The sequence below is a fragment of the Enhydra lutris genome, unplaced genomic scaffold (genome assembly GCF_002288905.1).
Source record: "Enhydra lutris kenyoni isolate GAN:26980312 unplaced genomic scaffold, ASM228890v2 scaffoldscaffold25, whole genome shotgun sequence".
Classification (NCBI taxonomy): Eukaryota; Metazoa; Chordata; class Mammalia; order Carnivora; family Mustelidae; genus Enhydra; species Enhydra lutris.
The window spans coordinates 25130390-25144017 of NW_019154109.1; the positions used below are offsets into that span (position 1 = coordinate 25130390).

Consider the following 13628-nt stretch of genomic DNA (forward strand, 5'->3'; position numbering starts at 1 on the left):
TTCTTCATATTATCTTATTTATTCCTGCATATGGGATTAGCCCCATTTTACAGACAAATGTCCTGGGGCCACTTAACCTGTCTTACAGAGGTTGCCAGAATTTGAATCTGAACAGGCAGTGGCAGAACTTACACTCTAAAGGATGGTCTTCCCTCCTTAAAGAGTTCTAATGGTTTCTGCTACTTCTCAGGGCAAATCCGAAGTCTTCACCAGTATAGTTAAGGGTCTTCAGTGGACCTGTCCTGTCCCCAGTGCCTCATTCCCCCCAGTCCTAAACACGCTCTGCACGATTTCGTCTAGCCACGGCATATGCTAGCTTCTCCATGCCCCTCGTGTCTTTTACACTGTTGTGCCTCTTCCCACCAACCCATGTATTTCTCTCCCACAGCATCTGCCACAGGTTTACCCAGGTCTCCCCAGCTACACACCACGTTCCTCGAGGGTGGGAGCCACGTGTCACTCATCTTTGAAACCCTAGCACCTCACACATAGTAAGGATTCCAGCGAAGTAATGCTTGTTGATGTTGGCTTACGTTGTTTCACTTTGCCCACGGTCGTCTCTCTGTCTGGCAAACACCAGGCTGGCTCTGGGATCCTAAACTGTCTGCCCTCTCCTGCGTTCTGCCTCCTGCTCAGGCGTGGAGGTGGTGAGAGTACTTCACGAGGAATGCGCCATTTTGTGTTCCCTCGTAAGAGCGTCTGTTTGTCCCACAGCACTGTGAGCTCCTTGGTGGTAAGATCCACATTTAATGTGTTTTTTTTTTTTTCCCCTCTTAGTGATTCCAGTGGCTACTCCAGCGTCCAGCAGAGAGTAAAACTCAACGAGATACGTCAATCTAAATGCCGGCCAGTGGGCCCAGGCCTTGCCGCATGTCCTTCTCTCTTGTTGCCCACCTTACAAGTTTGTAAGTTCTCCCTCCCACTTTCGACTGAGAAAATGGTGTTGGTGGTCCTGACGAAAACTTTACCAAGTTGGAGAGCACAATGTTCGGTCCACAGCGTGGGATAAGTGTCAAATGAATGAAGGAATGGATGGATGGCTTTTTTTTTCTGGCACAATTAAGTCAATGTAAGGAAGAGAAAAAGAGTATGACTCCAATGGACAAACCTGGATCAAGTGCTCAGCTGAGGATTACGGAAAGTGGAATCCTAAGAAGGTATCAGACTCCAGCCTGGCATCGCCACCCTCCTCGGAGCATGGGTGGGGCTGTGACAAAGAAAGGATGTCCGTACTGTGTTTAGGGAGATCAGGCTAAAGCCTTAAAATGGTGAGATTCTCTTGTTGGCTTCCAGGAACAAAGCAAGCAACCAAGCCGTGAGCTGGTCAGGGAGGGAGTGGCTTCTGGGAGCTGAGGACCTCAGTCCCACAACCACAAGGAACTGAATCCTGCCCACAGCAGGGAGGAACCTGAGCCTCCCCACGGTGAGATCACAGCCTCTGCTGACATTGGGATTAGAGCTTTGAGAGGCTAGGGCAGAGGATCCCATTCAACTGGGCCCAGACACCCAAATCACAGAAACTGTTTCATTAATATCTTTGTGTTGTTTTAAGCTACCAGATTTGCAGTAATCTGTTACCGCAACAGGAAACGGAGACAAGGACATACCCGTGACACTACAAAGATTAATCCTTTTACTAAGTCTAACTCCCCTTGTATTTCACTTGTCTTCCACCAAATCTTTCACAGATGAAGCCCCGCCCACCAGATGCACGTGGCTATGGGCGGGTCTGGGAGGTTGGCTTGTTGAGCTCCTCTCCAACCATAGAGGCTGGAAGCAATGACAGGAACCACCCCGGCCATGAGGTCTGGGTAAACATTTCTGTTCTAAGCTCAGAAAGCCATTTGCTCAGCCTCGGGCTGGCATTGGGAGTTATGCTCTTTCAACGATACCAAATATGCCCTCAAAATAAATTCTGGTAACACTGACAACAGCTTAGTTGTTTTAATTTGGAGCCTTGGCTTAGAGGCACTGACTCAAAGGCTGCAACCAAAGTGGCAAAGAGACCCTCTCGTAAGTGATTGTCCCTCTGACGCCAGCCAGAACCACCTAGGCGAGGGCTGGTGGAAGCGGCAGGAACGTGTGCAAAGCTCACCCAGTTCTGAGCCTGACCTTCCTCTACACACAGCACAGTTACCACAAGCAGAAATTCAGCAAGACGGTGACTCCGCCTCTCCCTTCTCCCTGGGTTCTCTCTGGACGAGAATCCAGTCTGGGCCCCACTTTTCTCTTTTTTCAATATCTACCCACATAAATACCAACTCCAGAATTTTAACTAGGGGAGTTGCCATGGGGATGGAAGCAACACACGCAGAGGGGCAGTGGCTGCTGCACGGGCAAAGGACCCAGACAGAGGCCACCAGTCACTTGTGCTCTGCACTCAGTTTGCTTTCAAGAAGCTGGGTTGGCAGCAGGCCCTGAGGGGAGGGAGATGCACGGGGGCCCTGCTTCAGGGAGACTCTGCCTCCCCCATCATCACCACACCCAGCTGGAAAGAGCCCTCTTCATGTGAACTTTCTCTTGATGTGCCCTATGTAATTCTGGTGGCCCGCGATACACCTTGCTAGCTGATACTCTCATCTCATATTCCATGTGACCCAAAACACACTGAATAAAAAGGGAGTTTAGGAGATGCCAGGGAGTTTTAAAGGTCTGTGGATTACAACAACCACAGCTGTGAACAGAGAGAAATACAGGTAAGAGAGCTGAATAATGCATGAGTTTGGGGGTAAACAACTTGTACAAGGAGCAGTGAATCTTTCCGTCTCGTTGAAAAGGGACAAAACTGTAGATCATGAAATGGTGCACAATGTTGACACGTGTGCAGTTCTAATAACTAAAACCAGAGCCTGGGGTGGTTATTAGGAATTGGAGTAATGAATGGTGAAACCTGCATGTATAGAAGCTGGTTAATCTGAGACGGTGGTTGATGGCGAAGGACGTCCACACCCTGCTAGATCACATGTCCACACGTCCACATGTCTGCTAGATCAATGATCAAAACCCTCCTCTCAGGTATATGAAAGACACGATTATCACCAACTTGCAGGCTGCCTAGCAGAAATTAAAGAAACTGGAGGGATCTGGATCAATCCACTGGTCTAGAGAGTATGGGCCAAGAACTGATTATTGGTTCTCTGTTCTCAGTTTTTAACTTTAAGATGACCTCTTTTTCTTTAAAATGTTTTATTTATTTGTCAGAGAGAGAGAGAGAGAGAGAGAGAGAGCATGATCAGGGGAGAAGGGCAGAGGGAGAGGGAGAAGCAGGCTCCCCGCTGAGCAAGGGGCCCAATGCAGGACTCACGACCCCAGGACCCCCTGGATTGTGACTGAGCAGAAGACAGATGCGTCACCAACTGAGCCGCCCAAGCATCCTGAGGAACTTTCTATCCAGTTTCTTCGACTGAATTCTATGAACTCACAAGTGAGTTCATGAGTACCAATGCCAGATGGAAAACATCAAACCTCGATTGAAAATTTGGTGCCCAGCAGACCAGCCCCTGCTCCTGGGGGCCCACGGGACCAGGCCCTATTCATCTTTGTGCTCCTGAAACTTAGCCCAGAGGATGCCACATGATGATTTACTTGCAAATACTCGTTGAGCTGAACTCAGTGCACTCTCTACCTGTCTGCAGTGTGGAAAAGACCTCAGGTCTCAAACCGCACCATCTTTCTGGAGAGCGTGGGTCACTGCAGCGTCCAGCGAGCCCACCACAGCCCGGAGCTCCAACACACACCAGGAAAAGGGGTACAGAGCGGGTCGAGAACGCTGCCTTTGCTCTCACCCCCCTCACTCATCCCTGCTTCTCACTCAGAGTGAGCAGCCTGGGCAAGAGAAAGTGTCCTCCCTCATCACCCCGTTTCCTGTTTGGAGCGGTCTAAAACCAGTGGCTTGGGCAGTTGTCCTGCAGCCTCCCTCCCAGACTCTCTAGAAGCTTGTGCAGGCCGACCTTCCACCTGGCCTTTGACATAGTGAAAAAGCAGCTTCTAGAGAGGGCCAAGTGTGGGTCCCAACCCTGCAGCCGGGATTCCCCCAGGGGACGGGAGGCTCTATCAGGTGACTCACCGCGCGTCCAGAAACCGGGAGCGCAGGATCATGACGGCCTCACACGTGCTCTGTTTGAGCTGCATCTGGATGGAGCTGAACTTGCGGTGAATGATGCTGACCATCCGCTCGATCTCCTTCGGGGAGATGGGCCTGGTCCGGCTCTGCTCCCGCAGGAGGTTCATCACGTGGGTGGTAAACTCGTTGCACGCCTGGAACGGCAGGACAGTAAACACCGGCGCGTGGGGAGGGTCCGGGCCTGGGCAGAGGGCCACGTGGGCTTTCCTAGAGACTCACACACGTGGAGACACCCCAGCTAGTCTGTGGGGGTTTTGTCACATCGGAGGGACAAAAGAAGTGCCTGGCCTGAAAATGCCTTGCATCCTGTTTGACTCTAACTTTGGCCACAACTGAGATTTTCTAAAAGGGTAAAGAAAAGTCTTAATCGTCTTTTTTTTACATGATTTCACTACAGTGGAAGGGGAGAATGTGAATCCCAGTGTAAAATACACCCCACAACCCTTCACCCCAATGTTAACAGCTGAAGAGAGCTTGGGGTCAGACACGGCATGAACGTCTACCCTGCTCATTATCTCTGATACAGCAGAACCTCCACATGTCCATCTGGGGCTGCGTCATCAGCCAAAAGAATGGAATCAGGAAATTAAGGCTAACCCTTCTGAGAGACATCACATCCACCCACTTCTCCTTTCAGTGTTATCACGAGAATTCCCGCCTCTGTTGACCTCTTGAAGACCCACTATCTCCATAGCACAAACTGGAAATCTGTCCTCAGAGGCCTTGCGCGAATGACATCAACGTGCCGGGGGATTCAGGAGCCATCCCTGCAGAAGGGCGCACTCTCCGTTACACCCACAAGCCATCCGCTCAGGAGGTGAGGTTAAAGATTGCTTTGCCCCTCTCCTATTCTCCAGGTGAATAAACCCAGGTGAGTAAAGCCCAGGGAGAGGGGAGGCTTTTTCCTAAAGCACGCAGCAAAAAGGGAGCAGCTGAGAGAGCCTGGGCCTGAACGCCTCCTAACCCAAGCTGGGGACTTCTGTCCTTTCTCAGGGCCCAAACTTGCTCCTCTGAACACCACTGGCCTTCCTCGTGGTGACGATTACTCAGCGTCTCAAGTCTGCTTGCCTCAGCAGAGCTGTCAGTTGGAAATATCTAGTCACGGGTGAACTGATGGCAACATTATAAAACTGTAGTAGATTTGTAACGAAACAGTCAGGCAGTCTTTGACGAAGAACTAGGGACTCAAAGGGCTCCAACTTAATACCAATCCCAGAAACACTCTTGTTAACGGTAACACCACACCGCCACCCTCCTTACAGCGCAAAGCCTCTCCTGTCTGTCAGAAACGCAGTAACGGCGACACAGTCACTCCTCAGCTCTCCAAGAAATCCTTCCAGGTTGGTGGCCGAAGATACCTAGGCAGACGTATCCACCAGGCTGTGTCTACACTGGGACTGAGAGGCCTGGTCTTTGAGGCCACCTCCGTGAGTGTCTGAGCAAAACCTTTCACTACTCAGGGCCTCATTTTATTCATCTGTGGGAAGGGACTCAATCATTCCTACCCTTGAGCCAGGCCATCAGCCCCTATGGTCTTGTCCAGCAGGATGCAGATGGAGTCCCTCGTGCTCACGAACACAGCAGAGTGGGTGACAGGGGCCAGGATGGCGTGCAGACAGATGCTGCCTCTGGGACTCACTTTGCTGTGAGACCTCGGAAAGTTACTTAACCTCTCTGGGCCTTGTCTCCCTTATTTGTGAAACGGCAGGGTCGGGCGGTACCCACCTCAAAGGGTACGGTGAGGCTCAGAAGAGCCACTAGGTGGGTGTCTGGCTGTGTAAGGATGCATCTGGGTGCCAGTTTCCCTCTCGGTAAAAAGAAACAGGGTCACGATCACCTTCTTTCTACCCCATGGGTACTTATGGAAGATTAATCCATAGATCGGATCCATCTAGCATTCTGCTCTCCGCTAAGAAAATTACTACATAAACTCTGCATCTGTATGATCAGCTTCTTCTCTGCCAACACACCCTCCAACTGTTAACAAAGGGAAGGACGCAAAACGTGGCATCGAGTCAATTCTAAGAGGCCACGGTGTGCGGAGCGCAGGGCTAGGCACACAGCAAGCGCCCCAACCAGCTCTGTGGGCAAACTGGGCCCCTGGTTGGCCTGCAGCCTCCTCATCGAGGGGAGGGGGGGACCTCCAACGGGGGAGGAGCTGGGCATGAAGAGTCATTGTTAGGTGCACTCCTCTCTGCCAGGAAGCCCCAGCGCTGGGCTCGTAATAATGTGCTTCATTACAGGGAGTCAAAATAATCCCAATATCTGATGTTTATCCAAGACATTTTATCCCGGGGCCCTTTCCGCTCTGCCATAAACAGACAGTGGGGTCTTTCCACCCACCGCGGAGGTGGAACAAGGCAGCTGCCGAACAGCTGCTCCGAACACACAGCAGAGAGCAGAGACCAGTTCCAAGTCCACTTCAGATGGCCAGGACATCACGATCCAGGTTTCTCCGGGACCTGACCGACCCACACACCACATCCTCCTCAGATCCCGCAAGCTTGCAGCTTTGGAAGCCGGGCTGCTTCCATTGGGTCAGGTGTTCCTGATATGATAGTGACAGGAAGAGCTGGGGTGACAACGGCTCATTAACGAGAACCCTCACTGGCTGAGAGCTTCTGGGACGGGGTCGGGGATGGGGAGCCTCTGCTGTGGACCGTGACTTTCGGGACCTCACACTCACTCAGGTGCCCCTAGAGAGTTGAGGATTTCGAAGGGAAATCCTCTGAACCTTGCCCAAGTTCCAGGTCAAGGGCGTTTCTGGGAGCCACTGATGAGAGACCAGCCCTCCCAGGTGTCCTGCTCGAGGTGCCAGAGTTTCAAGCTTCCCTCCTGCCCTCTGGTTAGCCCGTCTTCTTCCCTTCCTCCTTCAGACTGTATCTGGTGCCAATCCCAGCAAAGAACATAACTGGGATTCAGGACCCTCTTAGCTGTGAACTGACTAACCAGCCTGAGCTCAGCCCTACCAATTTAGCCCTGGCCACGCCTCAGCAGCGTTACTTACAAATGCTGGAGAACACTGCAAAGCTCCAAGAGTATCGTTTTCTTAAATACGGCTTGGGATAACACTCAGCCTTCTGACATCATGGCTTTGTCTATTACCAGACGCCAGTTCTATACCTTCCCACCTCCGTGATCTGCTGGAGAAGCATTTTCCCAGCACCGTTTACCGAAGAAAATCATTTCCTTCGTTTCTTTCTAATGAAAATCTCTAGGAGCTTTCTTCATTTAATAACCTCAGGACGAAACAATGGCCAATTCGGGTAGGTGGTCTTCTATTTTTTTTTTTTTAAGGGGTGGGGTTGAGGAGGGCCATGGTAGCTAATTAGCAGAGCACTAACTGATGGTCGAGTTACCCCTCACCACCGTTCTAAGAACAAAACAAAACAAAAATCACAGAGTCAACGATTAATAGCCCATTTGGCAACTTCATCCATCCAACCACTAAAGTAGAGAGCAACATTTTTACTTTACTAAGGTTTCCTGATTTCATTTTTTAAAAGCTTTTATTTATGTATTTATTTATTTTAGAGAGAGAGAAAGAGAGAGCTCGAGCAGTGGGGGGAAGGGCAGAGGAAGAGAATCTCAAGCAAACCCCCCTGCTGAGCCCGGAGCCCAGCCCAGGGCTCAGACTCATGCCCTCAGCCCAAATCCACAGTGGGATGCCTCGCAGACTGAGCCACTCAGGTACCCCTGAGGTCTCCTGCTTTTAAAAAAGCTCCCATGAGGAGTAGCCACAGAAAAAAGAAGAAGCCAAATCTCCCAGACGTACTAGCTTGGAGCTTCATGGCGTAATGTTCCTACAATCCACTATTTATTATAATTAACAATATAAGCAGCACTAATAAATTACGAAGTGCCCAAAGTGTGTTAAGTAGGATTCAGTTCTTGCCCCAAAAATGTCCATTTAACTAAGGAAGTGATTTTTTTTTTTTTTTTTGTATTTTTAAGAATAAGAGATATGGACGACTACTCTCTACATACGTAATTTGTTCTGTAGCGATGGGAGTTTTTCCTGAAGTTTCTGATTTCCAAACTCTTTATTATTTAAAACAGGTAGAGAGTGATGAGACGTTTCTGATGGAGAATATTATTACCCCTAGCGTCTCCTAGGTACCAATTATCAATCTCATCCATGGAAGTCACAGAGGATAATCTGGCTCCTTCACTTTTCAAGCAAGTCACACTCTCTCTGTATGGAGCGCTACTCGTCAGGTGGGGTTCCAATGGGAACCCTCAGACCAAGGGTCAGAAACTGGATTCCAGGGCCATCCCTGTCCCTCACTGGATGTGTGACCCACATACACAATGTAAGCCCTCTGATCTCCACCTCCTCGCCTTTGTCAAAATGGAGAGGCTGACCGTGCCTGTCCTGGGTACCCAACCACAACATTACCTTGAGCAACAAGGGCAAGTGTGTCAGCAAAAGTTAGCAGTCAGTTGTGCGTTGCTGGGAACCTGAGCTAAGAATAGAGCTGCCTGGCTAACATCCAACCCCGTCATGGGTTTAGAAGCAGGATGGCCTTGCTCTGGGCTCTCCTTGTACCTCTGGAGTGTGTGGGACTATCTAGACCTGCCATCCAGGTCTGGGTAGATTGTTTTGTCAGAAAACCAGGCTTAGTCTTAAAGGTAAGGTAGGAACGGCACTGAGTATGGAGAACTCAAGAGGACAGCTAGGGACCTTTATGGGAAATGTCTCTCTGTCTTCCCAAGCTATCCTATAGGTTAGGGCCAACTTTGAACTCTAACGTGATGGATCAGGTTAGGGAACCTTCAGGAAGCAGTCAGCTCTCTGGGCTCAGAATTCCCTGAGATCTCAGGAAGTGTCTACATGAGCCAACACTGTGGCAAGAACATTTGTTCTTTCCTGAGAAGGCGAAGGGCAATGACTCACAGGTTCTTACCGTAAGATCGCTGCTATTCTCTTCCCCTCAAACCCTCCCTATACCTATCCGATGGTTGGGTTTCACCATGCTTGGCTGCAAGCTTCACGGCAATTCCCCCCCACATCATAAAAGAAGGGACTTGGTAGAAATTCATTTTGAAGGTAGATAGGAGTGCAATAATGAAACTTTCTTCACTTTAAATTTTAAAATGCCCATTTCTGTTTTAAAATTTAAATTTTCTATTAAGTTTGCATTTGCCTTCTACCTAGACAGTAGCCTTTGTTTTTTTCTCCCTCTTCTTTTGTGACTCTTAGAAAAGAAGGGGAAACCAGAAAGCGAAGAATTCAAGGAAAGTGAGTTAACTGTTGAATTTCAGGATAATGTTACATCCAACAAAGTGACAATAAATGTATCCGTCACCTACTGATGGAAGAAAGGACTCCTATTAAAGTAGTATCGCTAGTACGGACCCGAGGAAGCAGAAATGATACATAGAGTTCCTTGTGCGTGCGTGCGTGCGTGTGCGTGTGTGTGTGTGTGTGTAGGGGGAGGGTCTCTTGGCGAGAGCAGCTCTATTATAATTAAGAGCACCTTACATTTATATACTGCCTTGTCATTAAAGCCTCCCTATGCTCGCCTTCATATAGTTTTCATGGTCCTGTGATACCCTTGGCTCCGAATTTATAGCTCTTGGCCATTCACCATCAGCTTTTGGGTAGACTATGTGAGCCATGGTGTCCCACAGGCCATCAGTGGTGTGTGAGGACTGGAATTCAACTTTGTTGACTACAGGGGTGCCCTGAGCCCTTCTCTACTCTTCTTATGGAAGGAGGTGAATACTGCATTCCATATCATATACCAAACGAACATGTCTGACTCTCACTCGAGTGGAGTCTGGGCAGAGCAAGGGACTTTAAGGCTAAGTTTTTGTGTCCTTTCCCATAGGATTCCAGGAGTATGAGGAATCCTCCCCAGATAAGGAGCAAAAGAAGGTTGGAGGAGTCCACTGACCTCCCCGCAGGTCCGGGGGTAACTCTGCTAATAACCTTTCTCATCCTGTGAGACCTGGGCTGCAGGCCACGGGCGAATGTTCCAGAGCCCCAGCATCAGCATTTCTTATACTGACTCTTAATGCTTCCTGAGATCATCGCGGACAACCTAAGGTTTTCAAACGCTCTTATGGCCAGGGTGCCTAGGGAAGACTGAGGACTCGGTGGCCTCCCATGTGGCCAGGGGCTTGTGGACAAGGGCTTGGTGCAGAAACACAGAGGCCGGTCCTGGGAGCTATGCAAGCCCCCAAGGCCCATGGCTCTTCGGCCTCCTTCCTAAAGGGCCGGGGTGCCCGACACCCCATGGCCGCGGTTACCTGCTCGTACTTCTCCAGCTCCGTGTGGTAGATCTGTCTGATCTGGGACAGCTTGGCTCTGTAGTCGGAGTGCTCCACTGAGTTGTCCGAGCCCGCGCCCCCCGAAGCCGCTGCCGCCGCCGCCGCCGCCGCCGAGCCACCGCCCTTCTCGGGGCCTGCCACCCCCTCCGCCAGCAGCATGTTGTCCAGTCGCATCAGCTGGGGGTCTGTCGGCTCCTCCTCCTGGGCTCCCCGGATACTCAAGACTGCAGGGGGACACAGAGGAGGGGAGGGTTAATGGTAACCCACATGAGCACGTGAAGCAAACAAAAAGCAATGTCGTGTCACTGGCGCAGCGAATAACCAAAGGGCTTGCCACGTGGGAGGTGTACAAGGGGCGAAGGGCCAGGCCAGGGGGACCGGGAGGGGGAGAGAAGCCTCTCTTTAGAGGCTGGCTTGGTTCCAGAAGTGCACGATGCTTCACTTAGGACAGCTACCCAGAACGGCCCATTCCTGGAGGCAGACAGGGGAGGGGAGTGGGGGCTGGGAGTCAGTGTTTCACGGGGACAGTTTCCTGTAGGCAAGAGGGGTGGTGAGTACATTTAATGTCATTGAACTATACCCTAGACATGAAAATCAGGTTAAATGATAACTTGTATTATGTACATATTACCACAAGAAATTTCAAAGGTGCAAAAAATTAATACAGCAGAAAAGAATTTTCACATTCATCCCCAAACTGCCAAATTTTTAATTCAAGGCAAGACATTTCCTTCTTTGTTTCTAATTTTAGATTTCTGTGAGTTTGTGGTTTTATACTCGTTGACTTTGTACTACTTGATTGGCCCAAGTTTTCAATTCCAAAATGACCTACAACACGTGAACCCAGTTGTTTGGACCGGAATCTTGAGACCTTTCTCCTAGACCAGCACGGAGAGTAGAGAAGTTTAAAACAGCAAGAAGATCTATTATATGTCAGTTATTCTTCAAGAAAAAATAAAACAAAATAAGCAAATAAAAGAGCAGGAAGACAGACTGGCCATCAAGTGGGGATGTTTTCCTCTGGACACTGAGATCTCTTCATTCCGGGTGACGACTATCCTATTGGAAATGGGGGGTGAGGGGGCACTGGACAAGCTATTTCAGGTATTGAGAGAAATCATGTAGGATGGAGACTTCAATCAACGATATGGCTGCTTTTTATTAAAACCCCATGGCCATCTGGGTCGGGGGAGGGGGGCCGGGATGGAAAGAGATCAAGTGTTTTAGTAAAATCAGCAGAAGAGCTAGGCACTCTCTTTTTACTACCGTCATACAACCTGCTATAAAATAAATCACTCATCTAAACCCAGTTTAGCTGTCAGCAGCCAAGTCTTTGTTGAGAGGGAACACGAGAAGAATTTCCAATTAAAAAAAAAAATTGAAAAAAATTTGGGGTAAGGTAGGAGAAAGGAGGGAAGTGATTCCAGGCAGGGGAGAAGGAGCCATGGACAGGGACGGGGATGTCAGGGATCACCTGAACAACCGGAGAATCAAGAGCTGTTTCCAGGTGGGGTGCATCTGGGGAGCCCCAGGAGGTGCTGCCCATTCTAGCTGTCTCCTGAGCCCTCGCAGGACAGCCCCACGTGGGCGTGACTATGAGCTTGAGACGAGGGACGCCGAGATGTTCGGGGCATCCCATCACGTACAATGCCAGCAGAACCACATGCTCCTGGCTTCCATCAGGCAAGACAAGAACCAACCTTGAGTGTTGTTCAGAAGGAAATCCCAATTCCTGTGCTGTGGGGGACCCTGCAAATGGCTTTCATGAAACAGCAGACAGTCAAGAGGCCGGGAGCCATATGGCCCAGGAGTGGCGGCGAGGGGCAGAGATGAAAGGCACCAGGAGAAAAGCAGTGAAGTGAGGATGGGGAGGGATGCAGGGAGGGTGGGGGGAAGGTGGCCGGCCGGGGAGGAAAGAAGGAAGCCCACACCTGTACACAAACACGGAATGCCTCTGGATTCAGACTCCTCTCCTCTCACACCCTCTCCTCTCACACCTGAGTCCTGAATTTTCTGCCCGCCTGGAATAAAATCGTGTATCGGTGATAGTGTTGTGGAGGTTTGTGTTGGGGATGTCCTTCCAGCGAAATCCTTTCAGGAGATGAACTGAGACGTTGCCCCTTGGACAGGGTTTGGGTAACATTTAGTCATGTTATTCTGTGCCTTGAATTCATTTACCCAAACCTCCAAAGTCCTCTGAAGAACCTATCACCACTCACAGAGGTTCCCTTAAGAAAATAATTCAATGCTCTACCCATTTCCTGAATCAGAGAACTTTCCAGTCCCTAAAGGGGCAGAAAATAATGGGACCACCCGAGCACCTGGCAGTGGAGCCCAGAAGCTCCTCCTTCCTCACCTCTATGGGTGACAACCGACATTTGTGTGTGGGGTCTTCTGGGTGTTTCTCCACTGAATTTTATTTAGTGAATTTTAATTGCTTTATCAACAAAAACATTTAGGGGTCATTTCAAAGATTCACCTCTGGGCTATTCTTCATAAACAAATGTAATTATTCCACTTTAGCTTGGTCATTAAATAAACTGTGCAAAATTCTACTCTCTAATCTGCTCTACCGAATCTCGTGTTTCATATCCTCCACAAGGTGCTGAACACTCTAGGGAAGCAGACCCCCAAAGCTGACAGTTAACTGCCACACCCCCCCCATGCTGAGCCAGTGGAAATGCCTCCAAGCACGTCCTCCTGGTCCTTCCATAACCAAGCCTTTGTGCACATGAAACATCTTATAATAATTTCTGGTCCCAACGAAGGTAGCAAAGAGAGAAAGAGAGCAGTCATTCCCCCAGGGCCAGCCTACGATCCATTCATTCTGAGAGAAGTAGGAGAAGCAGAGATAGGCACCCACAGACCACAGTGCTGGCCCAGTTCCCTCCAGGCGCTGTGCTGGTAACCATGGGCATTTCCTTCCGAGAATACGTTCCCCCTTGCAGACCAACAGAGCTTCACCTACCCCTCCCCTCCACCTTTTCTTTCCAACCATCAGTGGGATGCACAGACCACCCACGCCAACTCTGCACACCTATCTCATTAACATTTTGCGGGGCTTGAAATCTAACGGGTTTCGAATAAAATAAGAAAAGAAAATTGCTAAGACTAGCAAAGAATGCCAAAAGTTATGCTGCGGGTCCCTCACCCCCCAGGAAAGTTTAGGACAGTCAGAGAGCACAAAACATTCCCTACACGGACTGCTTTCCCCCCACCCACATGTTAA

The 13628-nt window shown here is 49.8% G+C and overlaps 1 protein-coding gene across 2 annotated transcripts in view; it reads right to left on the reverse strand.

Annotated features, from left to right (window-relative positions):
* LOC111151184 (PBX homeobox 1) overlaps positions 1 to 13628 on the reverse strand; it is a 288290-nt gene that overhangs the window by 54956 nt on the left and 219706 nt on the right. For both annotated transcript variants that reach the window (XM_022508989.1, XM_022508988.1), the window contains exons 3-4: positions 10379 to 10623; positions 4067 to 4257 (exon numbers count right to left, since the gene is read on the reverse strand). In XM_022508989.1, coding sequence (XP_022364697.1) covers positions 4067 to 4257; positions 10379 to 10623 — 436 coding nt within the window. The remainder of the gene's footprint in view (positions 1 to 4066; positions 4258 to 10378; positions 10624 to 13628) is intronic.